The 27,755-nt window shown below is 43.7% G+C and overlaps 2 protein-coding genes across 6 annotated transcripts; one reads left to right on the top strand and one right to left on the bottom strand.

Annotated features, from left to right (window-relative positions):
* Positions 1-1,591: 1,591 nt before the first annotated feature.
* On the top strand, positions 1,592-12,697 carry LOC139366272 (nocturnin-like). Of its 2 annotated transcripts, none has more exons than XM_071103562.1 (3): positions 1,592-2,343; positions 10,379-10,690; positions 11,432-12,697. In XM_071103562.1, the coding sequence occupies exons 1-3, from the start codon at positions 2,139-2,141 to the stop codon at positions 12,325-12,327; spliced, it is 1,413 nt and encodes a 470-aa protein (XP_070959663.1). In that variant the 5' UTR covers positions 1,592-2,138; the 3' UTR covers positions 12,328-12,697. The 2 variants fall into 2 exon arrangements, with proteins under 2 accessions (XP_070959663.1, XP_070959664.1); XM_071103563.1 differs by lacking the exon at positions 1,592-2,343 and adding an exon at positions 9,442-9,892.
* Positions 12,698-21,137: 8,440 nt separating this feature from the next.
* LOC139366271 (ETS-related transcription factor Elf-2-like) lies at positions 21,138-27,669 on the bottom strand. 4 transcript variants are annotated; one of them, XM_071103560.1, is made up of 10 exons: positions 27,323-27,639; positions 26,576-26,659; positions 26,078-26,300; positions 25,086-25,199; positions 24,785-24,901; positions 24,573-24,662; positions 24,275-24,467; positions 23,808-24,035; positions 23,319-23,598; positions 21,138-23,264 (listed from the first exon to the last, which is right to left on the bottom strand). In XM_071103560.1, the coding sequence occupies exons 2-10, from the start codon at positions 26,648-26,650 to the stop codon at positions 22,887-22,889; spliced, it is 1,698 nt and encodes a 565-aa protein (XP_070959661.1). In that variant the 5' UTR covers positions 26,651-26,659; positions 27,323-27,639; the 3' UTR covers positions 21,138-22,886. The 4 variants fall into 4 exon arrangements, with proteins under 4 accessions (XP_070959661.1, XP_070959662.1, XP_070959659.1 ...); XM_071103561.1 differs by having other exon boundaries at positions 25,086-25,196; positions 27,323-27,637; XM_071103558.1 differs by having other exon boundaries at positions 21,138-23,598; positions 27,323-27,669.
* Positions 27,670-27,755: the final 86 nt, after the last annotated feature.

The following is a 27,755-nucleotide window of genomic DNA, read 5'->3' as shown; positions in this document are numbered from 1 at the left end:
ATGTTTAAATGATGTATTCAATATAGAAAAGAAAAATACAATCATCTGTGTGTCATTAGTTTAAGCACTTTGTGTTTGTCTATTGTTGTGACTAAGATGAAGATCAGATCAAATGTTATGACTCATTTATGCAGAAATCCAGGTAATTCCAAAGGGTTCACATAGTTTTTCTTGCCACTGTAGTTGTGCTGCAATGCTCCCATCATAGCTTGAGAGAAACAATAACGTAACAAAATGTGGAAAAGGTCAAGGGGTCTGAATACTTTCCAAATGCACCGTACATTTGTACAGATGGTACGCAGGTTGGGGCTAAGGTTCACTCATGTTCCATTGAGGGAAATGTGTGTGTGTGTGTGTGTGTGTGTGTGTGTGTGTGTGTGTGTGTGTGTGTGTGTGTGTGTGTGTGTGTGTGTGTGTGTGTTAGTTCTCCTCTTTAACCCATTAATTTCATAATTCATAATTGAATAGGCCTGATTGAGAGAGATACTATCGCTGGTGAGATTTCCCTCTCTTTCTTTTTAATCTCAGTCTCTTTCTGCCAAGCAGCTGTACTTACAGAGCCATTGTCCCCCTCAATGAAACCAGATTAAAATGTAATCAGTTTTACCACCTGCAGCCCTGTGTTTAGAACGGACAGAGAGAGACATGGGCATGTGCCTTAATTTAGCCGCAATCCTGTCAGCATTACACACACACACAATATATAACGCTCATCCATCTCCTATGTGCCAACATGGATAGAACTTTTTCTCTACTTTAGCTCCTGTTCTCTACAGCAAAGCGTACTGTACATGTGCAGGCAACAAGAAACCTGTTATTTGTTGTTGTTTGGTCTATTCTGCTGTTCATAACAATGTTACATAAATGCAGATATTTCAAGGCTGAATTGCTGCACTAGAAAACCCTGTCCGGGTGGTGTGTATGTAAATGTTCCCCCTGATCAATGATTAACTGGAGTAAACTTTGCCTACTGAAGGCCCCTGACACACCTGGTAAGTTATATAACAACATTAGATAATAAGTTATTAATTCCACTTTGTTAGGGCATATTTACTGCATTTTAGGTCCCACAGGCTGCCCCAGCAGATAATCATGACATGAAAGCATATTGTAATAGTTTAAGAGGTCCTTAGTTGACACTAAAGGGTGTCAACCCATTTAAAGAGAAAACGGTTATTCATTTGTTTGATAAGTTTACAGATTTTCTCAATCAGGCAACATTTCAATTATCAGGGGACCGCACATGGGGTACCGACCACAAGTCTGGTAACCAATGTCATAGATTATGTGGCATGCCCAACTTTAATGGATATGTTACTGATAGGAAATGTCTGAATGCAAAAGCCCTAAGTATGCCTTGTAAAACGGTTGTTTTGCTCACTAGGCCTACCTTATTTGATATTGTTTATTTCACTATTTGTATTACAATGCTTGTGTAGGTTATGTTGTGGGTAAATCTGTTTTTAGAAAGCTATTAGCCTAGTCCAAACGTCCAGTTGCTGACATAACAGGACATTGTATAAGTATGTGGGCGTGGGAGGTGGCGTTTTGTTTGGAGAGATTTGCGTCATTATGCTGTTTTTCCAACACGCGCACTGGCCTCTGATTAGATCAGAGGTGAGACCACACCCTCCCTCTACCCTTAAACCCTCCCTCTTCCTGGTTTGTCATGAAAACCCTACTGTACAGATCAATCCATTGGCAGTTTGAATCAGGGGAATTCTTTGGGGAAGTTGCTTTAAATCTCTCAATATAATGCGGAATGTGGTTTGATTACGGGTATCTTTAAACGAATAATTACTAAGGATATATTTGTATTGACAAGATATTTTCCAGCCTCTGTATTTAGGGTTTTGAAATCCTCCTTCTTCGTTATCCACCCTCGAAACTCTAGTTCAAAGAGCCTGTCAGAAATATGATGAAACATTTGCCGGCTACTTTGTTACTGATACAAACGTGAAAGAATGCCGCAGTGACCAACATTTTGTGTCCGTATAATGATATCTCTATTTTTATGCAAATAGTTATTATTTGACAGGACTATCGAGTGTTGGGACTGAAGTGAGGTTGTTAGGGTAGCTTCTCACCGCTCTCTCGTTCATTTGGCAACACTAGTTGTGACAGAACCGGGGCGAGACATGTATCCGGTTCGTCGGTGTTCGTTCCTTCACCGAGACTTGGCAGCGTTGTGTCTCTCCTCCCTGAGGCCGGCAGCTAAGAAACAGACACCTCCGAAGAAATTATCCCTCCCGGCTCCACGGCACTGTCACACCGGAGGAGAAGGCGGCAAGCCACAGGTGAAATCACGCGGCTCATCGCCCGCGTCAGCGAGCTGTATACCAGGTAGGCGTTTTCAGTGTTCAGGAGGCATCTTATAAGACCTTTCTGTGTCTGTTTAAAAAAATGACAATTATATAATTTTATTGGATTCTGTTTAAATAACATTCGGAACGATATAGCCTACGGTTGGGAGGGGTGTATTTCACTTGTTTGGCCAGAATTATTATTCAAACCGATTAGGCCTATGTGAAGTCTCATGCGCTTCTACATCCTCAGACATTCAGAACGTGGTAAATATGTAGTAGAGGCTGAATCATTACCAAAGTGTGTGTGTGTGTGTGTGTGTGTGTGTGTGTGTGTGTGTGTGTGTGTGTGTGTGTGTGTGTGTGTGTGTGTGTGTGTGTGTGTGTGTGTGTGTGAGAGAGAGAGGGGGAACTGGTTTGTTTTTTGGATTGCTTTTTTTGTTTGTTTGCCCCATGTCACTTCCATAACAAAGTTAGTTCAATACTTAATTTTTGGCACTTTATTTATTTTATTGATGTCCAAAGGTAGAATGGGGGCTAATTAACAGCGATGTTGTTGCGTCACTAAACCTTGGTCCGAATTGAGTCTCCTGTGCTTGAGTCACAAGTCCCTATGGCTGAAGTCCGAGTCCCAGTGCTCAAGTCTGAGTCATTGGCTCCACATTAACTCAAAATAAAGTTAGTATACTGGCAAGAGGAATTTAGTCAAAACATTTTAGCTATCCCTTTTTCTTTCTTTATGTGCCACCAAATGGCACATTTGCATATAGGCTACTGGTAATGTTACTAGGACCACGACCAGTTGCAAACCATTCTTAATTAAATGTTGCAGATAGAAATCCCATGAGTAGAGCCAAAGTTATTCTTTGTTCAACATGCCAGAGAGGCATGTTTGTTCTATGTAGCTTAAATCTGAACGTTACAAAACATTGCATCCTGCTGACTACGCCCCAGGTTGTTAGCTATAGCTATCTAATGAGGTAACATGGCTGAACAAGGTGTAGCCTAAACATGGTTAACGGTCCGATCCGCAAGTAGCCTAGTTTTAAAATGGTCCGGGATAAATGTAAAATGCGGCACGCCAATTCACAACAGACAGAAAAAACGTAGCGCTAGTATCATGTCTTTTGAACGGTAAGGAATCAAGGGAGAAAGGCCACAGGAAAGGAGACGCCGAAGAGGGTTGACCTCTTCGGCGTCTCCTTTCCTGTGGCCTTTCTCCCTCACGCTGCTTGTCCTGGACAGCTTGTTCACCGCAAAGGACTGGACCAGTAAAAACAGTCAGAGGGTATTCCATAGAAATAAAATGACATTTTGTATGGGTAGGCTATTTCCTCCTAGCGTACAGGTTTGCCTCTGCCTCATTGATTTTGTATCACCTGTCTAGTATGTTTCAAGATACCATTGAGCAATTAGGGTTATGGTGATATGAGAGAAGGCCAAGAATGTGCAAAGCTGTCATCAAGGCAAATAGTGGCTACTTTGAGGAATCTCAAATATAAAATATATTTTGATTTGTTTAACAATTTTTTTGGTTACTACATGATTCCATATGTGTTCATAGTTTTGATCCCTTCACTATTATTCTACAGTGTAGAGTCAGTTAATAACAAATTCTTATTTACAATGACGGCCTACCAAAAGGCCTCCTGCGGGGATGGGGGCTGGGAATAAAAATAAATTAAATAAAAATATAGGACAAAACACACATCACGACAAGAGACAACACTACATAAAGAGAGACCTAAAATGACAACATAGCATGGCAGCAACACTTTACAACACAGCATGGTAGCAACACAACATGATAGCAACACAACATGGCAGCAGCACAAAAGGGCAAGAAGTTAGAGACAACAAAACATCAGGCAAAGCAGTCACAACTGTCAGTAAGAGTGTCCATGATTGAGTCTTTGAATGAAAAGATTGAGATAGTGTTTGTTTGTTGCACCTCGTTCCAGTCGATAGCAGCAGCAAACTGAAAAGATGAGCGACCCAGGGATGTGTATGCTTTGGGGACCTTCAACAGAATGTGACTGGCAGAACGGGTGTTGTATGTGGGAGGATGAGGGCTGCAGTAGATATCTCAGATAAGGGGAGTGAAGCCTAAGGGTTTTCTAAATGAGCAACAAACAGTGGGTCTTGCGATGGGTATACAGAGATGACCAGTTTACAGAAGAGTATAGAGTGCGGGGATGTGATCTAATAAGGCGCATTGGTGGCAAATCTGATGGCCGAATGGTAAATAACATCTAGCCTGCTCGAGAGCACGCTTACCTGCTGCTCGAGAGTACCCTTACCTCCATAATCTAGGATGGTCATCTGAATTAGGGTTAGTTTATCAGCTGGGGTGATAGAGGAGCGATTACGATAGAGGACACAAAGTCTAGATGTAACTTTAGCCTGCAACTTTGATATGTGCTGAGAGAAGGACAGTGTACTGTCTAGCCATACTCCCAAGTTCAAGGAGGTCAAGTTTAAGGAGCTCCTCAGTGACCGCCTGCAGGGAGAAACTTTGTAGTAGGGCAGGGGAAAAAGAGGGAGGAGCATCAGGGCTTGTCGCATTAGAAGGGGTGGGAGATGAGGAAATGTTGGATGGGCAAGGAGGCATGGCTGAGCCAAATAGGAATCCTGACTTAATGAAGTGGTGATTTTAAAGAGCTCAGCCATGTCCTTCTTGTCAGTAACAACCACATCAACTTTAAGGGACATCGGCAGCTGTGAAGAGGAGTGTTTATTCTCCAGATCTTTAACCATTTTCCAGAACTTCTTGGTGCTAGACCCACAGAGAGAGAACTGCTCCTTAAAGTAACTAACTTTTGCCTTCCGGATAGCCTGAGTGCACTTATTTCTCATTTGCCTGAACGAGAGCCAGTCTGCCTGAGTATGCATGTGCCAAGCCTTTCATCAAATGCAATTCTTGAGGTGGAGTAACTCTGCCAGATCACGGTCGAACCAGGGTCTGAACCTGTTTTTAATTCAAATGTTCTTTATGGGGCGTGTTTGTTAACTATCACTGAAGATATCAAGCTGATTCTATACCCATTTACAGAGGCCAGGTCATGAAGGAAGGCTTGCTTATGAAAGTTTCTTTAGCAAGTGTCTATGACAAATCAGGGCAGGACGTTTCACTGAGCAGCCATTACACAAACAGGCTGTAAAACAGTGATCACTAAGGTCATTACAGAAAACACCAGACTAGTTATCCTCACAAATAATCATGATAGGTACATCGAGGAGAGTAGCATTTTCTGGGTGTTTGGAGTCACCTTGTGGGATTGGTAATAATCTGAGAAAAATGTAGGGAGTCCCATTGCTTTAGGACTTGGTCAGGTAGTTTAATTAAGCATGTCCCAGTTTAGGTCACCTAGCAGGACAAATTCAGACTTAGTGTAAGGGGCCAGGAGAGAGCTTAGGGCAGGTAGGGTACAGGCCGGTGCTGATGAAGGATGATAACACCTCGCAACAGTCAACAAAGAGATAATGCTTAAAACCAGCAAATCAAATTGTTTGTGGACAGACTTGGTGGAGACAACCGAGCACTGACGGTGATCCTTGGTACCTTGTTTACCCTACCGTGGGACAGACTTTTTAGCCAACTAGATATTAGCCAGCCTAGCCAACCATCACGGTTATGGTCGGCAAGCCAGGGCCCAATAACACAACTAAAACATAACCACAGACCACAAGCAAAGAGAGAGCAGAGACTTACAGATTGTTGGTTGGGGCCCATCCAATAGTGAAAGAGGGCAGGCTGAGTTGGCTACCAAAGCCAGGGGAGGCAGGTGCTTCACCGGGCCGAGGGAGAGTCGGTGAGGGAAATCCAATAGCTATATAGTGAGAGAGAACCAAAATAGATAGATTCCAGATGTCAGTCAAATAGCGCACTAGCACTAAGCCAAGGTGGGAAAGGTTACAGAACTCCCATAGCCCACTTCAAAGAGAACATGCCAAAAAGTTGACAAAACAAAATAGAGAAAAGACAAGGTACTACACAATTAGCGCAAGAAGGCACGAGCCTGCCGTGCTAATGAGTTCCCACTAGATAACACAGCCACAAAGTCCGTGAAGCGCTTGAGCTAGCTACAGAGTTAGCATATGAACTCGGGAGCACAGAGTAGATTCTCCATATGATGTTGAGAAATGGTGTATAGTGCAAACTCATGCTTCCTACCCTTTTTAAGACTGTAAAATCACCAGGAAATCAGATCAGTGATTTTAATTTAGGAAATCTGTTCCCAATGTAAGCATGTTTGAAATCATTGTTTTTGTCATACTATATCTGTTTGGGCTACTTGCAGTCAACTTGCAGTGTACAAATGATTTATGATGTTCCGACCCTCCGCTCAAGATCCCCGGTCTAGCCTATAACCATTTACTGTAGTATAAAAAAAGGTATGCTTCCTAGGCCATCTCTATTCAACCACTCCGCTAAATGGCTCCAACAAGACAAAAGGTTAGACCAAAAAATAAATGGCGACCTCATTACAGTTATGCAACACTAATCTCATTAAAACTGGCAGCACACGTTTTCCTACCCATGGTGACTGAGGAGGAGATCAGAAGGGTTGAGTTATTTTAGGTTCTGTCATGTCCGTAAAATCAGGTCATGGTGAGAGAAGCCCTTGTACCTCTCAGCTAACAGTACACTGATATATTAATGTCTAGAGTGTGGATGAGGGGGTTTCATCTAAATTAACCCACTATTCCCGAGGATTTACCATTAAATGATTTTATTGGTTTGACTCCACCAGTGGGTTAAACTTATCTAATGATGATGGGGGTATAAAGTATAAACCAAAAGAGGTTGAGTGCTGAGGTTGAGGTTGAGTGCTGCCTGTTTTAATGAGATTAGTGGTGCATAACTGTGTTACGACTCGAGAGGTTTCCTTATTAAAGCTAGAATCCTAAGTTGCTACATCTATTTTGGACTTTTGTTCTTGAAGATTTTAACTTAAATGTCTCATGAGCTTAGTTCAACTGTCGTACCTTATCAGAACCCAAAATATAAGATTGTTATACGCCACTGTTTGTAAACAAAGTAAATGTAAACAAATACTGTTGCCTCCAAAACATGGTCAAAACTATAATTGTGATATCATAGATGGTCAGTTCTTGCATACATAGCTCTCACTTTGAATATTTCTCCAGGTTCCTCCCTCAGCTGTTTACCGAAACACAGGCCGGTTGACCACTTTATTTCAATTAAGGAGTCCAGCTTTAAGAATGCACACAGTTTTTTTTTTTATTGTCTCATATTTCTTGTGTTTTCTTACCTATATTATTAGTTTTATTACTGCATTGATGGTAAAGAGCTTGCAAGTAAGCATTTCACTGTACTGTTTTACACCTGCTGTATCCTGTGCAAGTGACAACTTTGAAACAAGCACACACTCAGAAACACTCTGAAAATGAGGGGGCCAGGCTATTTTGCTGTTCCCCTTACATCTCCCTCCTGTCCATGGACAGGAGTTCAAGGGGCATTGGGGGCCAGACCCCCTGCTTCCCAAATGTTTTAATTTTAGTCTACTTGGCTACCTAGCCTCTGTCATGCTCCCATCCTTCATTTGATAATTGCCTGGAGCAGTCATGTGATTGTCTCATTCAACGCTGATGTCACCAACATTCCTATGGAGAGATTCTGCTCTCCAGTTTAAATGTAGGCCCGTAGATAGGCCTGGCCTGCTGTGCTGTCAATGCAGTATTTTTATGGAGAACAACAGATTTTAGGTCTACAGTATAATTGAGTAGGCCTAGATACCAATTATTGAAACGGTTTCCTTCGTCTCCTTTCTTTTAGCTTTTGTCCTCTAGGGAGATGGTAAGTAAAGTAAGTATAGCCAACTGAAAACACAGATACAATCATGTTCTTTCTCAGTTGAGTCAGAAACATAATGTCCACTCCACCGGTGTTTCCAGCTATTTTTAACCTTATGTTTGGGAAACGCCTACTCTCTGATGCCACATACCGTATGTACATTCTACATAGTGTACATGTAGAATACTCGTGCTGAATGGGGCCCTGAAGCATTCCAGTGTATGTGCTCTATGAGCAGCAGACTGAGTCAGCTTATTGAATCACATTCCACTCAGTTGAGTCTCTCCTCTATCACACAGATTAACTAAGGACAAGCCACACTAATCTCATTTAATTTGGTAATTTGTGGTGTTTGTGTGCCATATCTCTATGCGAGTGGTTGTATGCCATGTGTGTGACCCTCACGGGACAGTTCTAATAAGCCATTGTGGCAGCCAAATGAGCAGTGTGGGGATGAAGAGAGGAGACTGGGTTTGACACTGGTCTATTCAGGAATGCTCGGTAGCTCGCAGAATCCCCATCTCTCGAAAACTCTCTCTCTCACTCACACACACACACACACACACAGAACAGTCCAGTCTCTTATACTCTCACACACACCGAGCAGTCCAGTCACATCCGCTTGCTCCGGAACATTCTTTCACGTCAATACATCAGTTTCAGAAGAGTCCAATCTCTCTCAGGAGAAAGAACCCCTGGAGAAAGAGAAATAGAGAGAAACAGAGGAGAGGCGAGAGTGCTCTATGTAGCTCCATGGAGAGAGCCTGGACACTGGGTCGAGCGTGAGTCAAAAAGCAAGATTTTAAAAAGAGGGCGTGTGTGATTCTTCTCCATCGACTCTACGTTTTCTTTGTGAGTAACTGTCTATCATCTCTCAACTCAATCGGAAAAACTGAGTGTTCGACTGAGAAAATTGTCTGGACCATATTTAAGAGAGCTCTAAGAAATAGTTGTAAGATGTGAAGATATGTGTTCACATCTGAAAGGTGTCTGTAGGTAAAAAAAAATGTTTCAGATGAGAAAAAGTAATAACTCCAGAATCAAAACTGCAGCTAGAGGTCAGCAAATGGTGGCAAATAAATACTGTGCTCTTCCTCCCTGCTTTTCTCTCTCTCTCTCTCTCTCTGGAGAAGTTTATGGTGCGTAAACATGATCCTGCACTAGAACACTGTGTCCTGGGTATTGAGTAACTCGCCAACCCTTGCACCCCTGCGTGTGTGTGTGTGTGTGTGTGTGTGTGTGTGTGTGTGTGTGTGTGTGTGTGTGTGTGTGTGTGTGTGTGTGTGTGTGTGTGTGTGTGTGTGACTCAAGTGTGTTACTGTCCACCTTCCACTCCCCTGTGTGTTTTCTTTGTGTCCGGATACATCAGTCTGCCAGCTCCAACTGACATATGACAAGCCATGGTGATGACCTCATATCCTCCCCTCCCCCTTCCTTTCCTTTCTCTCCCTTCCCTTGTCCTCCCATCAGTCTCACACAGACTAACTGTGTCTAAACAGTCACGCTGTCATTAGCTGGAATGTCACACTGACACAGAAACAGAGGGAGGGACTGAGACAGAGGGGGAGAGAGACTGAGTACGACAAACTGAAAGCAGCAGAGAACTAAAGTGGAAGCACTCGGATTGTCCGAAAAACGACTGAGGGGGAAAAATAATCAGAAGAAACTGAAGTACAAGGAGGAGAAAGACAGTGAAGGAGTCATCAAAACAGCGAGAGGAAGAGAGCTAGAGAGTAGTGCTGCTGTTCTCCGACACCTAGACAAAACAGTGGTGAGGATTTCACTAAACCACAGTGACGTACGTAGTCTAAGGATGGAGATGATCGGTTTGACCACAGTTCTATCAAGCTTATTTATGTATATCTTTCTTTAGATCCACTCTGTCTAACTATTCTTTTTCTAGCTGCTCTTGCTCACAAAATGGCTTCCAAGGAACGCAGAGGATGAGTCGGAGCCTAACTCACGAGGGAGTGTCTGCCTGTCTGTCGTCCTGTGAATGTGCTATCCTTAATCTGTGGGCATTGTTTCGCTGTTGACTCGTCCACCTAAGAGCATATTGCATGCCACATATACAAGTGGTTACAGTCTGATTCAGACATGGTCTTTCATGTGAGAGCCTGAGAGAGACAGTCTCTGCTGACTGCAGGGTAACATGACAGGACTCATGTTTTACTGTGTGTGTGCGCGTGATTATGTGCGCACACTGTATGTGTGCAGTGTTTTGTATTTCTCTAATATGTTGTCTCCTTGTCCTCAGTGTGTCTGATGGGCAGCAGTAGCAGCAGCAGGCTGTTTGGTACCCTGGCCCAGACCCTGAACAGTGCTCCACTGGCCCAGCAGGACTACGACCCAGAGCACCAGGACTCAGACCAGGACCCGGAGGGCCTGGAGCAGGCCGACCCAGACCAGCTGCTCAGGGAGTGCGAGGAGATCCTCCAGAACCGGCCGGCCCGGCCACACAGGGACCTGGTCTACCCTGTAGACCCTAAACACCAGCACCAATACAGGAACAATGAGCAACAGCAAACACCATCTATACGGGTCATGACATGGAACATCCTAGCTCAAGGTAAATCGATCTCTGATAGATGATAGAGTACTATAGAATACAGAAGACTACCAGAGCAGAACATGTACTGTATGAGCACCTTCCTAATATTGAGTTGCACCCCACCCCCCCCACCCCATCCATTTTGCCCTTAGAACAGTCCCCCCCCATGGACTCCACAAAGTGTCAAGCGTTCCACAGGGATGCTGGCCCATGTTGACTCCAATGCCTGCCACAGTTGACACGTTGTATTGAGTTTGGCTGGATATCCTTTGGGTGGTGGACCATTATTGATACACATGGAAAACTGTTGAGCGTGAAAAACGAGGCAGCGTTGCAGTTCTTGACACAAACCGGTGCGCCTGGCACCTACTACCATACCCCGTTCAAAGGCACTTAAATATTTTGTCTTGCCCATTCACCCTCTGAATGACACACATACACAAACCATGTCTCAATTGTCTCAAGACTTAAAAATCCTTCTTTTACCTGTCTCCTCCCCTTCATCTGCACTGATTTGAAGTGGATTTAACAAGTGGTGTCAATAAGGGCTTTCACCTGTGTTCACCTTGTCAGTATGTCATGGAAAGAGCAGGTGTTCTTAATGTTTTGTACACTCAAGATTCTAGCTCTCAAGACTTCAGACCATGATACTGCTCAGTGCTCACAATGGCTTTCGATCAGAAATGGGGAGAAGTGTTCAACGCTATACAGTAATGTCTACTGCTAATGTCTGGTAACCGTCCTCTCTCCTCCTCTCAGCTCTAGGGGAGGGTAAGGATGGATTTGTGCAATGTCCTCTGGATGCTCTGAACTGGGCTGAGAGGAAGTACCTGATCCTGGAAGAGATCCTCACCTACCGCCCTGACATCCTGTGTCTCCAGGAAGTGGACCACTACTACGACACCTTCCAGCCCATCTTGGCCAGCCTGGGCTACCACAGCACATTCCTTCCCAAGCCCTGGTCCCCCTGCCTGGAAGTGGCCAGCAACAACGGCCCTGACGGCTGTGCGCTCTTCTACCGCCGTGCCCGCTTCAGCCTCCTCCACACCTCCCACCTGCGCCTCTCTGCCATGATGCTGCCTACCAATCAGGTGGCCATCGTGCAGACGCTGCGTTGCCGGGAGACGGGCCAGAGGCTGTGCGTGGCTGTGACCCACCTGAAGGCGAGGAGTGGCTGGGAAAGGCTGAGGGGGGCCCAAGGGGCTGACCTGCTGCAGAGCCTAAAGGCTATCACCTCGAGGGCGGCTGGGTCAGACCCAGTCAGTAGGGGACCTGGGGGAGGGAGTGGGACAGAGGGGGTGCCTCTGATAGTGTGTGGGGACTTTAACGCTGAGCCCTCAGAGGACGTGTACAGGCGTTTTATCTCCTCCCCCCTGGGTCTGGACTCCGCCTATAAGCTGCTGAGTGCAGATGGGCAGACGGAGCCGGCCTACACTACCTGGAAGATCCGTCCCTCAGGGGAGAGCTGCAGTACCCTGGACTACATCTGGTACTCTCACGGTGCTTTCACTGTGGACACCCTGCTGGACATACCCACTGAGGAACAGATAGGACCTGACCGCCTGCCCTCATACCACTACCCCTCCGACCACCTCTCACTGCTCTGTGATGTCAGCTTCAGGGAGCCACGGGATCAACCTCATAGGCTGATGTAGGTTGCCTATCCGAGGCTTCGTGCAATAGGGTCTCAGTTCAGGACAGTCCTGGAAGAATCGACTGGATCAAACAACATGTGGGAGTGTGATACTGGAGAAGTGAATGCTTCTTTTACTTGAACTGGTGCTGAAATTTGATTCTGCAGACTTGACACCAGAGAGTAGTTATTTATTTATTTTTTAAACCAGTACTTGTTTTCTGTCAAGTGAGATGTTATCCCTCATGATCGTTTTTCTTCATATGAGGTGTATAACTGGTTTAAAGTAATTGGAGAATAGGATCCTATCAATACTGTAACTGCTATTATTTTCAGTGCTGTGGCAACAAGAATGCCAATGAGCATGTCAAAATAAAAGACTTACATTCTGACATCTTGTTTTTGTTCATGTCATGTTTACTTCTTTATTTTAGTGTTTTAATACTTTGGTTAGTTCTGTATGTTCATATTTAGTGATGGGGGGGGGATCGATACAGTTACATATCTCAAATTATTTTTGGACGATATTAATGCAATACTTTGACTACGACTATAAATTTGTAAAAACACACAAAAAAAATGGTTAGCGCTGGTCTGCTTTCCCTGGGCCAAAACTCCCGTATTTTTCATCCTATAGCTTGTTCTCCATCTTAGAGGGTTGGGCTAGTAACCGAAAGATCGCTGATTCAAATACCCGAGCCAACAAGGTGAAAAATCTGATGTGCTCTTGAGCATGGCACTTTGACACTTAAGTCTTATTTGCTCCAGGGGCGCCGCGAGAGGGTTTATTCCGCCCAAGATCTGTCCACGTTAGGCAGATCATTAATTGTTAAGTTATTGTATGCGGGGACAATGTGTCGAATTTAGTCAAAAATAAACATGAATTTCTTATTTGATCTAATAGAAATTTTGCAATCCTTAGGTTGTTACGACTATCCTGATAAATGTGATGCACGTGACATCCCGGCAACACTTTATATCTAAGATGAACATGTTGTAATTTGAGACAGTCTATGCATATTCAGGAGGGTAGCGTAACATCTCACTCTCCATTGATTACAGGCAGTTGACGTCAACAACCCTCATCAAATATTCAAATAAGATGTATCCACCAATCCAAAGAGAGGACTAGGCAGGAGTTTGACAGCCCACCATTCTGCTCTGTGGACAACGAATCCCGTTGTTATGGCGGCGACATCTGGTCATTATATCCTGTAGCTCTGCTATGGCTGACCCTTTGAAACAGTGAAATGTATGTGACCATTGTTTTGTTTTGCTTATTTTTTGTGAGCCAACATGTTTTGAGCACGTACTTCCATGACTGATTTAAAACTAGTTTTGTCATGTCTCTCTGCAGCAGATACATATCAATACATATCGTATCGGCACCTAAGGATCGTGATGGTATCGTGAGGTCGCTGGAAATTCCCAGCCCTGTTAATATTGTTTATGACAATGTCATTGATGTCAAATTTGCCCAGTGTACTTACTAAATGCTTAAGCACAAACATTCAGAAAAATTTATCTCACTCATCCCCTGTCTTTCCGGCTAGTGCATAGGCTAGCAACAATTGTTCACCACTTCTGACGGTCTCAGGCCATCTTCTCCACTGTGACCCAGCTCTGCTGATGATGTTGTGGCCATCGACAATATAACAACAGGTTTTATATATATATGGTTGGAGCTCAGTCTCCATTGTTCTGCACCACGTTGTCTTGGGGCCTCCCCCTCAAATATCTATTGAGAATAAAACATGCACGACTTTAGCTTCCCACTTCACTTCTGCAGCCTTTGGTTGGGCAGTTAGTCCACAGCACCTATCAGGCAACAACAGCAGGCTATTAACAATACTGCCATGTACTGTAGAAAGCAGAACCAGCAGCTTGACAGCATACACTGAGTGTACCAAACATTAGGAACACCTTCCTAATATTGAATTGACATGCTAATTGAGTGACTGACATAAGAAAATGCACATTTTGAAATTGCACCTTGTGTATTCTACTACTAACTCAACAGTAGGTTGAGACCCGACTGAATTCCTTTTTTTTTTATATATATATATATATATATACAGTGCCTTGCGAAGGTATTCGGCCCCCTTGAACTTTGCGACCTTTTGCCACATTTCAGGCTTCAAACATAAAGATATAAAACTGTATTTTTTTGTGAAGAATCAACAAGTGGGACACAATCATGAAGTGGAACGACATTTATTGGATATTTCAAACTTTTTTAACAAATCAAAAACTGAAAAATTGGGCGTGCAAAATTATTCAGCCCCTTTACTTTCAGTGCAGCAAACTCTCTCCAGAAGTTCAGTGAGGATCTCTGAATGATCCAATGTTGACCTAAATGAGTAATGATGATAAATACAATCCACCTGTGTGTAATCAAGTCTCCGTATAAATGCACCTGCACTGTGATAGTCTCAGAGGCCCGTTAAAAGCGCAGAGAGCATCATGAAGAACAAGGAACACACCAGGCAGGTCCGAGATACTGTTGTGAAGAAGTTTAAAGCCGGATTTGGATACAAAAGATTTCCCAAGCTTTAAACATCCCAAGGAGCACTGTGCAAGCGATAATATTGAAATGGAAGGAGTATCAGACCACTGCAAATCTACCAAGACCTGGTCGTCCCTCTAAACTTTCAGCTCATACAAGGAGAAGACTGATCAGAGATGCAGCCAAGAGGCCCATGATCACTCTGGATGAACTGCAGAGATCTACAGCTGAGGTGGGAGACTCTGTCCATAGGACAACAATCAGTCGTATATTGCACAAATCTGGCATTTATGGAAGAGTGGCAAGAAGAAAGACATTTCTTAAAGATATCCATAAAAAGTGTTGTTTAAAGTTTGCCACAAGCCACCTGGAAGACACACCAAACATGTGGAAGAAGGTGCTCTGGTCAGATGAAACCAAAATTGAACTTTTTGGCAACAATGCAAAACGTTATGTTTGGCGTAAAAGCAACACAGCTGAACACACCATCCCCACTGTCAAACATGGTGGTGGCAGCATTATGGTTTGGGCCTGCTTTTCTTCAGCAGGGACAGGGAAGATGGTTAAAATTGATGGGAAGATGGATGGAGCCAAATACAGGACCATTCTGGAAGAAAACCTGATGGAGTCTGCAAAAGACCTGAGACTGGGACGGAGATTTGTCTTCCAACAAGACAATGAACCAAAACATGAAGCAAAATCTACAATGGAATGGTTCAAAAATAAACATATCCAGGTGTTAGAATGGCCAAGTCAAAGTCCAGACCTGAATCCAATCGAGAATCTGTGGAAAGAACTGAAAACTGCTGTTCACAAATGCTCTCCATCCAACCTCACTGAGCTCGAGCTGTTTTGCAAGGAGGAATGGGAAAAAATGTCAGTCTCTCAATGTGCAAAACTGATAGAGACATATCCCAAGCGACTTACAGCTGTAATCGCAGCAAAAGGTGGCGCTACAAAGTATTAACTTAAGGGGGCTGAATAATTTTGCACGCCCAATTTTTCAGTTTTTGATTTGTTGAAAAAGTTTGAAATATCCAATAAATGTTGTTCCACTTCATGATTGTGTCCCACTTGTTGTTGATTCTTCACAAAAAAATACAGTTTTATATCTTTATGTTTGAAGCCTGAAATGTGGCAAAAGGTCACAAAGTTCAAGGGGGCCGAATACTTTCGCAAGGCACTGTGTATATATATATATATATATATATATATACACTACCGTTAAAAAATTTGAGGTCACTTAGAAATGTTCTTGTTTTTGAAAGAAAAGCACATTTTCTTTGTCATTTAAAATAACAACTTGATCAGAAATACAGTGTAGACATTGTTAATGTTGTAAATGACTGTTGTAGCTGGAAACAGCTGATTTTTTTAAAATGGAATATCTACATAGGGGTACAGAGGCCCATCACTCCTGTGTTCCAATGCCATGTTGTGTTAGCTAATCCAAGTTTCTCATTTAAAAGGCTAATTGATCACTAGAAAACCCTTGGGATGCCCCGTTGCACAACTGAGGAAGACAAGTACATTAGTGTCTAGTTTGAGAAACGGACGCCTCACAAGTCCTCAACTGGCAGCTTCATTAAATAGTACCCGCAAAACACCAGTCTCAACATCAACAGTGAAGAGGCGACACCGAGATGCTGGCCTTCTAGGCAGAGTTGCAAAGAAAAAGCCATATCTCAGACTGGCCAATAAAAATAAAAGATTAAGATGGACAAAAGAACACACACTGGACAGAGGAATTCTGAGTAGACACTTCAAAACAGCCTCAATTCATCGGGGCATGGACTCTGCAAGTTGTCAAAAGCATTCCAACGGGATGCTGGCCCGTGTTGACTCCAATGCTTCCCACAGTTGTATCAAATTGACTGGATATCCTTTGGGTGGTGGACAATTCTTGATACACACGGGAAACTGTTGAGTGTGAAAAACCCAGCAGCATTGCAGTTCTTGACACAAACCAGTGCGCCTGGCACACACTACCAAACCCTGTTCAAAGGTACTTAAATATTTTGTCTTGCCCATTCACCCTCGAATGGCACACATACACAATCCATGTCTAAATTGTCTCAGTGCTTAAAAATCATTATTTAGCCTGTCTCCCCTTTATCTACACTGATTGAAGTGGATTCAACAAGTGACATCAGTAAGGGATCATAGCTTTCACCTGGTCAGTGTATGTCATGGAAATAGCAGGTGTTCTTAGTTTTGTACACTGTTCACTGGGATATTTGTCACTGTGTGAAACTGGGCACTTTGAGAGGGACTTGAGACCATCACAGCCCTCCAACCAGCACCACAGGGACTGGAGAAAGACCCCCACACCCTGCATAAGTAATCGGGTTTCTGTGGTACCTTTCCCTCTCCAAGTCTCCCCAGGTCAATGTTGCCGTTGGTGTCAGGCTGAGGTTGTTGTGTCTTCGGCTTCCTTCCCCCTGTTAGGAAACCAACCAAATATAAGTTAGTACACTTCATATAATATACAACTTCATGTTTATTACAGACACACAGTGGCAGTGGACAACACAGAGTTGGATAATAAAGAAAACATTTAGTTGAATCGGAGGCTGACCATAGGTAAGTGCGTGTGTGTGGTAATGACCCCTCAGCTGGTTAGCCCTTAAGTCTGCTGCCCTTGAGCATGACTCTGGACACAATGGTGAGTCAGAATAGGATGAGTGTGAGGGAATGGGTGGACAGGAAGTTACATGGGGCTTCTAACCCTGATCTCACCTGATCCCTTCCAATCCCATCAGGCCATACTGTGAGAGGACATAACACTGGGAAATAACAGATGACGGAGCCCAGCAGGTAAATTAATACCAAATAGCACAGTGTGCAGTGATCCAAGTCCTTAGCATTTCTCCTCCATCTGCAATGATGGGTATACGACTGCACAGAATGTCTGCACCAATTTGGCTCATTCATCCCCCCCTCATCTCCCTGTAACTATTCCCCAGGTTGTTGCTGTAAATTAGAATATTTTCTCAGTCAATTTACCTGGTAGAATAAAAAATGATCCTCATAAATAGGCACTTTGACAGTAAATGTGATGTGACTGGATGGGTTACTACCAATATTGTGTGCATTACCATACCATTCATGTGTCAAGTAGTTTCAGATGTTCTTGAGGCCAGGATAGGACATGTACAGTGCATTCGGAAAGTATTCACACCACTTGACTTTTTCCACTTTTTGTTACGTTACAGCCTTATTCTAAAATGTATTAAATTGTTTGTTTTTCTCTTCAATCTACACACAATAAGCCATAATGACAAAGTGAAAAGAGGTTTTTAGACATTTTGGAAAATAAAATCTGAAATATCACATTTACTTAAGCGTTCAGACCCTTTACCTAGTACTTTGTTGAAGTACCTTTGGCAGCGATTACAGCCTAGAGTCTTCTTGGGTATGACGCTACAAGCTTGGCACAACCATATTTGGTGAGTTTCTCCCATTCTTCTTTGCAGATCCTCTCAGATCCTGTCAAGTTGGACGGGGAGCATCCAAGCTATTTTCAGGTCTCTCCAGCGATGTTCGATCAGGTTCAAGTCCGGGCTTTGGCTGGGCCACTCAAGGACATTGAGACTTGTCCCGAAGCGACTCCTACGTTGTCTTTGCTGTGTGCTCAGGGTTGTTGTCCTGTTGGAAGGTGAACCTTCGACCCAGTCTGAGGTCCTGAGCGCTCTGAAGCAGGTTTTCATCAAGGATCTCTCTCTACTTTGCTCTGTTCATCTTTCCTTCAATCCTGACTTGTCTCCCAGTCCCTGCAGCTGAAAAACATCCATACAGCATGATGCCACCAGGCTTCACTGTAGGGATGGTGCCAGGTTTCCTCCAGATGTGATGCTTGGCATTCAGGCCAAAGCATTCAATCTTGGTTTCATCAGACCAGAGAATCTCATTGTCAGAGTCCTTTAGTTGCCTTTTGACAAACTCCAAGGGGGCTGTCATGTGCCTTTAACTGAAGAGTGGCTTCCGTCTGGCCACTCTACCATAAAGGCCTGATTGGTGGAGTGCTGCAGAGATGGTTGTCCTTCTGGAAGTTTCTCCCATCTCCACAGAGGAACTCTGGAGCTTTGTCAGACTGACCATCAGATTCCTGGTCACCTCCCTGAGAAAGGCCCTTCTCCCACGATTGCTCAGTTTGGCCAGGCTGCCAACTCTGGGAAGAATCTTGGTGGTTCCAAACTTCTTCCATTAAAGAATGATGGTGGCCACTGTTTTATTGGAGACTTTCAATGCTGCAGATATTTTTGGTAACCTTACTGATCTGTGCCTCGACACAATCCTGTCTCGGAGCTCTACGGACAATTCCTTCAACCTCATGGCTCGGTTTTGGACAGAATAATAGTGAAGACATCAAAACTATGAAAGTAGTAACAAAAAAGTGTTAAACAAATCAAAACATATTTTATATGTGAGATTCTTCAAAGTAGCCACCCTTTGCCTTGATGACAGCTTTGCACACACTTGGCATTCTCTCAACCAGCTTCACCTAGAATGCTTTTACAACAGTCTTGAAGGAGTTCCTACATATGCTGAGCACTTGTTGGCTGCTTTTCATTCACTCTGAGGTCCAACTCATCTCAAACCATCTCAATTTGGTTGAGGTCAGGTCATCTAATGCAGCACTCCATCACTCTCCTTCTTGGTCAAATAGCCCTCACACAGCCTGGAGGTGTGTTGGGTTATTGTCCTGTTGAAAAACAAATGATAGTCCCACTAAGGGCAAACCAGATGGGATGGTGTATCTCTGCAGAATGCTGTGGTAGCCATGCAGGTGAAGTGTGCATTGAATTCTAAATAAATCACTGACAGTGTCACCAGCAAAGCACCCCCACACCATTACACCTTCTTCATGCTTCACGGTGGGAATCACACATGTGGAGATCATCTGTTCACCTACTCTGTCTCAGAAAGACACGAAGGTTGGAACCAAAAATCTAATTTGGACTCATCAGACCTAAATACAGATTTCCACCGGTCTAATGTCCATTGCTTGTGTTTCTTGGCCCAAGCAAGTCTCTCCTTCTTATTGGTGTCCTTTAGTGGTTTCTTTGCAGCAATTCAACCGCGAAGGCCTGATTCACGCAGTTTCCTCTAAACAGTTCATGTTGAGATGTGTCTGTTACTTGAACTCTGGGCTGCAATCTGAGGTGCAGTTAACTCCAATGAACGTATTCCCTACAGCAGAGGTAACTCTGGGTCTTCCTTTCCAGTGGTGGTTCTCATGAGAGCCAGCTTCATCATTGCCCTTGATGATTTTTGTGACTGCAAACATTTTCCAGATTGTCTGACCTACATGTCTTAAAGTAATGACGGACTGTCATTTCTCTGTTTATTTGAGCGGTTCCATAATATGGACTTGTTCTTTTACCAAATAGGGATATCTTGTCAGTATACATTTTTTTTGTAAACATTTCTAAAAACCTGTTTTTGCTTATGGGGCATAGATTGACAAATGTTTTCTTTCATTTTAGAATAAGGATGTAATAACATGTGGAAAAAGGGAAAGCATCTGAATAGTTTTCAAATGCACTGTATATAGAATACATTGACAGTAAAAGGTATCCAGCTGAGTTTGAAGAACAATACAAACATCAGCTGTGGGTTGCCATTCTACAGTGGTGTAAAGTAAAAAATAATTGAAAGTACTACTTATGTAGTTTTTTTGGGTATCTGTACTTTACTTTTTATATTTTTGGCAACTTTTACTTCACTACATTCCTAAAGAAAATGTACTTTTTACTCCATACATTTTCCATGACAACCGAAAGTTACATTTTGAATGCTTAGCAAAGACAGTCAAATTGAAGCACTTATCAAAATAACAGGTGGTCATCCCTACTGACTCTGGCCTGGCGGACTCACTAAACACAAATGCATCTTTTGTAAATAATGTCTTAGCGCTGGAGTGTGCCCCTGGCTATCCATACACTTTAAAAACAAAACAAATGGTGCTGTCTGCTTTGCTTAATAAGGAATTTTAAATGTATATGAGCAGTTTTAATTACTTTTGATACATAAAACCAAATAATTTTAGACAAGTAGTATTTTACTGGCTGACTTTCACTTGAGTAACTTTCTATTAAAAAGGTATTTATACTTTTACTCAAGTATGGCAATTGGGTACTTTTTCCACAACTGACCACAGAACAGCAGCTATCATTTTCTGATGATTTTACTTGGTGAAACGTCACCATTCATTCACACCCAGGTGATCTACCACACACGGTTTTGGTTTGCCTAGTCCTTTATGTTTTTCAACTTCGTCTGAAAGAGATTCAGTGCCAACAAGTATTGACCAAGACAAGATGTTTCAATTCATGTTTTTTTATAATACATACTTCAGTAAAATCTACATCAATACACTTTGAGAGTACATGAAAATAGCATATGCTTCAAAATGTGGGAATATACCATCTGGATCTGTCTTTCCTTAACACAAACATCCTTTCGCTCCCTTTTCTGAACAGTAAAAAATATATATAATAACACAAAAAAAACGAGTGTGGAGGGACAGTGCTGTGGAGGACTAGACTACTTTCCATAGCCAGATGATGGGAACCAACCAGTCAGAGGAAAACCCAAAGATTTCAACTACGAGACAAAAAGAACTACACTTGCATTGAACTTAGAATACATCGTACGTAACCTGCTGAAGAGTATCAAAAAGTGTACACAAATCTTTCAGGCTTCCTTTATATTATGTTTTTGATTAAAAGAAGCATGTTCAATGTACAATCTAAGGCTTGCCCATCGTTTGAGATCCAAAGAGCTTCTAAAGCATGTACACTCCCCTACATATTTATCTGGACAGTGAAGCTAAAACTTTTCATTTGGCTCTATACTCCAGCATTTCAAATTTGAGATGAAATGTTTCATATGAGGGGACCGTTCAGAATGTCACCTGTTTTGAGGGTATTTTCCTACATATCTGTTTTACCGTTAAATGAAAACAGTCCATTTGAAGGTATCATAAGTATTTAATATACATAAGTTTAGTATTTGGTTCCATATTCCTGGCATGCAATGACTACATCAGCTTGTGACTCTACAAACTTGTTGGATGCATTTGCAGTTTGTTTTGGCTGTGTTTCAGACTATTTACCATTTCTGTTTGGCACAACAATGTGTCATTTTGGAGTCAAAAAAATTATACAAATTGAATATGTTTCTGAACACTTCTACATTAAAAGGTGGATGCTACCATAATTACTGATAATCTTGAATGAACTGTGAATAATGATAAGTTAGAGGCACAAAGATCAGACCCCCAAGAAAGGCTAACCTCTCACCATCACTTTTTGGGGGGTATGATATTTGCGCCTCTAACTCACACTCTCACTTATTCACGATTATCCGTAATCTTGGTAGCATCCAGATTAAGGTATGTGTTCAGAAACGTTCTGTAATATTTCAATTAAAAATGATAATGCATTATTTACTATTCATTTCTATTGGACATAACATTCTGAAACACAGCCAAAGCATAGTGCAAATGCAGAATCACAAGCTTGATGTCACTGTGTGCTAGGAATATGTGACCAAATACTACACTTTTGACTACTTTAATACACATACTACTGAATTTGACCAAATATGTATAACACCTTCAAGTTGGGGGACTAGATACATAAAGTGATTATTTCTAAACGGTGAAAAAGATATGCATGAAAATACCCTCAAATAAAAAAGGTGACATTCTGTACGGTCACCTCACATGAAATAATTAATAAAATCCAAAATGCTGGAGTATAGAGCCAAATTAAAAGTTTTAGCTTCACTGTCCAAATCAATACGTAGGAGAGTGTAGCTATGTATTATGTATACAAAGTCCCTTTATCCTCATCTCTTTTCCTGGTTTTCTGATGTGGAGGGAGGGATGGCACTGCAGCTCCAGTTTGAAGACTAGCTCCCTGGTAACTAGGAGCTCCATAGCTCTCCTCCTCTGTATGGTCCTACAGCTCCACTGCCCAGTGATTGGAGGATGGGAAGGGAAGACTCCACTTCAAAACACAGGGTCAATATGGAGTCAGTAGCTGTTGGGCCCCTTGGCCTCGAGTTCAAGATTCAGGGTCAACTGGGTTCTGTGCCGACTCTGAGTCAGAGGGGTCTCCCGGGCTAGACTGGGGGAGCTCCGTGCTCACTGAAGGGGTGGACTCTGGAAGGGCTGTGTGGGGTGAGATGGCTTCTTTTTCAGGGTGTGTAGAGGGGGTAGGTATGGTGATTGTGGTGGATGGATGGAGCTGTGGTTTACCTACAGGGGAGGCGGCAGGTGGCTGCTGGGTCACAGTCACAGGCTTTGCCAGTATGAGTGGAGGGGCTGGTTTAGCCTGCACCAGCTGGGTGACTGGTTTAGCCTGCACCAGCTGGGTGACTGGTTTAGCCTGCACCAGCTGGGTGACTGGTTTAGCCTGCACCAGCTGGGTGACTGGTTTAGCCTGCACCAGCTGGGTGACTGGTTTAGCCTGCACCAGCTGGGTGACTGGTTTAGCCTGTATGAGCTGAGCTAACTGGCCTGAGAGCTGGGCTGAAAGGTTGCCCTGCGTCAGCTGAGCTAGCTGGGCCGCCGGGATGGTGATGATGGTGATCTTCTCTCCGCTCTTGGCCCCGGCGGGCATCATGGCGGGCAGGGTCTGGATCACCAGCTTGGGCCCGCCAGCGTGGGCGTTGCCCAGGGTGATGGGAGCCTGGGTGGTGAAGACGGTGGAGGAGTTGAGGGTCATCTGACCCAGTGTCGTCGTCATGACCATGGGCATGGCCAAACGCATGGTCCTGTACATAAGACAGAAACAAAGATGTAACTACTTCACAGTGCATTTGGATGAAAATGGACACGGACAGACTCACACATGCAAGTTCTCTCTTATGTCTGTTGCTCCTAACACTTTTTCAAATAAATACCACAGATTTTCTCTTGGGGAAAAAAAATTGCAACAAAAATGTATTCATTATTTCATGACTTCTCCAATCATGCCTCTCACCTGTTGCCGGACGAGGTGGGTATGACGGTGATGTAGTTCTGCTGTGTCTGGGTGGAGGTGGCAGGGTCAATAATCAGTGTCTGGTGGTGCTCAGAGGGTTCCCCCTCATCTCCCTCCTCCTCCTCCCTGTCATCGTCGATCACCCTGATGTTCTTGGGCATGTCTTTAAACTGGTAGGCTAGCCTCTGGCCCGCCACCTTGGCTAGGATCCCCCTCTGGTAGTAATACCTGGACAGGAACAACCGTACACTCAGTTTACCTAACGTAAGTGGCATACCGTTGCATGCATTTTAAAAACAGGAACTTAAGGTTAAATGCATGCATTTTAAAAAGACAAATCAAAAATTGCATTACTCATTCCTTAGCATAAAAATAGTCAAGATATGTTGGGTCAACAGTAAGCCTTACACACTAACTATAGTGAGGAATTGGCTAGCCAATATAGTAGAATGGTATCCCATAGTTACCTGAGTGCCCTGCCCATGGTTTCATAGTTCATGTCAGGTTTGTTCTTGTGTTTGCCCCACAGCTTGGACACGGCCTTGGAGTCCACCAGTTTGAAGATGCCCTTGTCCCGCTGCATCCACTTGATGTACCTGGGACAGGTGTTCTTATCCTGGAGGAGATCCAACAGGAACTCCCATAGGTAGGTGGTGCTCCCTGGAGGACGGAGGGAGAGAGAAGACCAACGTCATTCATACAGAGGATTGCTCACACACCGGCTATCTACTGAAGGGATATGGCCCCATCTTGAGTTGGGACTACCTTTTCCCTCTCTGGGTCTCTGCCTGATCCCCAGGTCAATGTTGCCGTTGGTGTCAGGCTGAGGCTGTTGTGTCTTCGGCTTCCGTCCCCCTGCAAGGAAACCAACCAAACATAACTTCGTACATTTTATATAATATACAACTTAACTTTTAATACTGGGTTGCACACAGTGACAGATGGCAAGAACGCATGTGGTTGTGTCTGAGGCAGACCTTTCTTCTTCTTGGCAGACGGAGGCTCATAGTCAGGGGGTATAGGGAAGCTGTCCTCTTCTATGGGCTCACACTCTGTAGACACCTCCACCACCGTCTCCATCATCACGTCCTCCACTGAGACACAGACAGACAATAGTTCATCATTACAGCCACAGAGCAGTGTGAAGTGGTAACTTTATGGTAGAACGAACGTTGACACATTTTACGCTCATATTTTTCAGCCCGACATCATGGCCCGCCACACACTTATAATGCCTGGCCCCCGGCAAGGCCAATGGAGGAGGGGTTGAGTTGTTACCTGTGTTGATGCGGTCTCCATGGAAACTGCTGGGGGAGTCCATGTGAAGAAGGGCCTCGGCCGCCTCGAAGGTCTTATCAAAGCACACCATGCCCCCGTGTGACGACACCTCTACTACAACAACACAGGAGACGGGGTTAAAGGAGTGGCAAAAATACATTTCATTTCAATGTAATGTTCGTTCAATTACTTTGTTTCAATGAGTATTCAACCGTATCTTCCTATGCCTGGGGCCCTACAGCAGTAGATACCACAGACGTTCACCCTTGGAAGCAGTTAGCTGGGCAAGATGGATGTTTCCTTTCATTAAATAATGAGAGGTTAGGCTAAGTGAACCTGTACTTTTGGGACACTGATAGTAAACCGTGTAGCGTTGGAGAGAAGGAGTGACGTAGCCTGTACCAGCTATCACCCTAAGTCTTCTATTTCGCCGCTCTTCATCTCATTCATTCACAACCCTCCCGCATTCGGTTGTGCATAGTAACTACTGCCTACAGAAGATCTATCTTGAGGATGGTCATTGGTCAACATCCTAAAAAGCTGTCCCCTCCCTCAAACCTCATGACTTCTGTCCCTCTCCCAGTGGGCTCAGTTCATTCACCACTAGATGTCCTTCTTGAGATGGTCCTAGAAGAAAATAATACTTGTGATATATTGGAAAGTCTAAAAGCCAATTTATGCTTGTTCAGGCAATGCGATCCAGAGGCTCTGTACGTGGGGTGTGACACAATTGCGGAGCTTCCGGAGGCCAACTCGAGCACCTCATCGCTGTGCACCTCCCAAATTTTGTAACAATGCAGAGTGCTCCGTATAGCTCCGCATGGACATGATTGGTTTGACGATAGGTGAGTGCGGGAGGGCCAGTACAGGGCTAGAGCCTTTTACACCCACACTCCTCTAAAGCAATCACTCAATCAAAAAAACACTATCCAAACCCTCTAACAGCAACAAAAAAATATCGCTGTCCAGTCCTGCACCACCCTCCCTCTCACCTGTCTCCACTACCTCGGTGACCACCTCCTGCTCGTCTCCCACGTCCTGCATCAGATAGGTCCCGTCATCGTAGACCAACACCTGGGCAGCGTAGCACTGCTCCAACTGGGCACTGGGCACCTCTTCCACCACCACAGCAGGATACTCCTCCCCATCCTCCCCTATTACAGTCTCCACTATCTCCTGCACCACCTCCCCCTCCTCACCGAGGTTCTCCTGACTCTGGAGAATTAACAGATACATTGAAGGAAGCGCAAGTTGAAACATACATCATGTGGTGTGTATTTGAACATTTGTTGAATCATTTATAATGTTGAGATAACAGAGATGCCAATGTCACGAGAAAAACATGTTATTCATTGGTTCACTTCACAATATTATTCATGTCAATAATATATTTCTTTAAGCTTGGAATGGGATTGTGTGTGGCACTGGTATTGCAATTAAAACACCCTTTAAATGTTGCATAGGGAAGGTTAGGACCGGTTGTCTCTTACCTGCTCAGTCTCTTCCATGACAGTGACGTACTCCACCATATTCCCTCCACCGTCTGCCACCACAACAGAGGTCATCACTCATTCCTATGGAAATAAAACAGGGAATCAGAGCCAGCCTCTTCCCCAACCACAGTCCATCACACAGACTAGGAACAGTTCTGTATTGGGCCCTGATTTATGAAGTATGCACTAGCGTACTCATCACAGCTAACGGAGAAACGAAACTAGCTAGCTTACACTGCAACAAGAACACAAACGTCAATTTGGACAAAAATTGACCATGTTCAGCAATAGGGCTGAGGAAACTCTACACTCTGTAGAACGCGATAGTTGCTTTTTGCGCATCACGTTCACAAGCACTTCACGTTCACAAGCGTGACCCCAATGTTTACATCATTTGTGCAGTATCTATGTTGTAGCTTCATTAGCCCGCTAACTAGTAACGTTAGCGAACTAGCTAACTATAGGTTCTACATTGTAGCTTTAATGTACATTGATTGGTAGATAGGTGTGTTCCAAGTTGTGTTATCAGAGAGATGACACGTTAACTTGACGAACTAACTACTACACAGGAAATGCTTAATAATATTTTAGTTCGTTTGTTAGCGGCTAACATAGCTCGCTTGTTAGCTACATAGTTAGCAGCGCCAACTAGCTACGGTTGTCTGTCATATGGCCATCCTTGCCCGTTGAACTCCACAGATCCAATCATGTTATTAAGTAAAATTTGGCAAAAACGTTCCTTACCTCTTATGTTGCTTGTCCTGCAGTCGATAACTTCAAGATAGGTCTAGCTCTGTAAGCTAGCTGGCTAGCCAAATTGACCAGGCCGACTTCGACGCGCTCCTTAATTAGAATACTCTCAAGTGTTTGCAAGCTTGCTGTAGCAAGCACAATATTTCAGCCAAATAGCTTGCTATGTGCTCTTATGTTGATTTTCGCCGACAAAACAATACTGAAATTCCGTATATTGCATTTGTTTTTAAGTTAGTCCTATTTTACAGGATGTTTCGATCTCACTACTTTCCTGCGCGCCGTCTCTTTGCTGGGGGAAGTCGGGCCAACCTTCTGTAGCCCGCTAGCGATGACACATTGGCCGCGATGACGTCAGAGCATCGCGCTACTGTCCCCTGGCAGTGGACCCATCCAAACGTGGCCCTGGCGTTACAAAAAGTCATTT

The sequence above is a fragment of the Oncorhynchus clarkii genome, chromosome 14 (genome assembly GCF_045791955.1).
Source record: "Oncorhynchus clarkii lewisi isolate Uvic-CL-2024 chromosome 14, UVic_Ocla_1.0, whole genome shotgun sequence".
Lineage (NCBI taxonomy): Eukaryota > Metazoa > Chordata > Actinopteri > Salmoniformes > Salmonidae > Oncorhynchus > Oncorhynchus clarkii.
The sequence above is the reverse complement of the archived record's forward strand: the minus strand, read 5'-3'. Positions and strand labels throughout refer to the sequence as shown.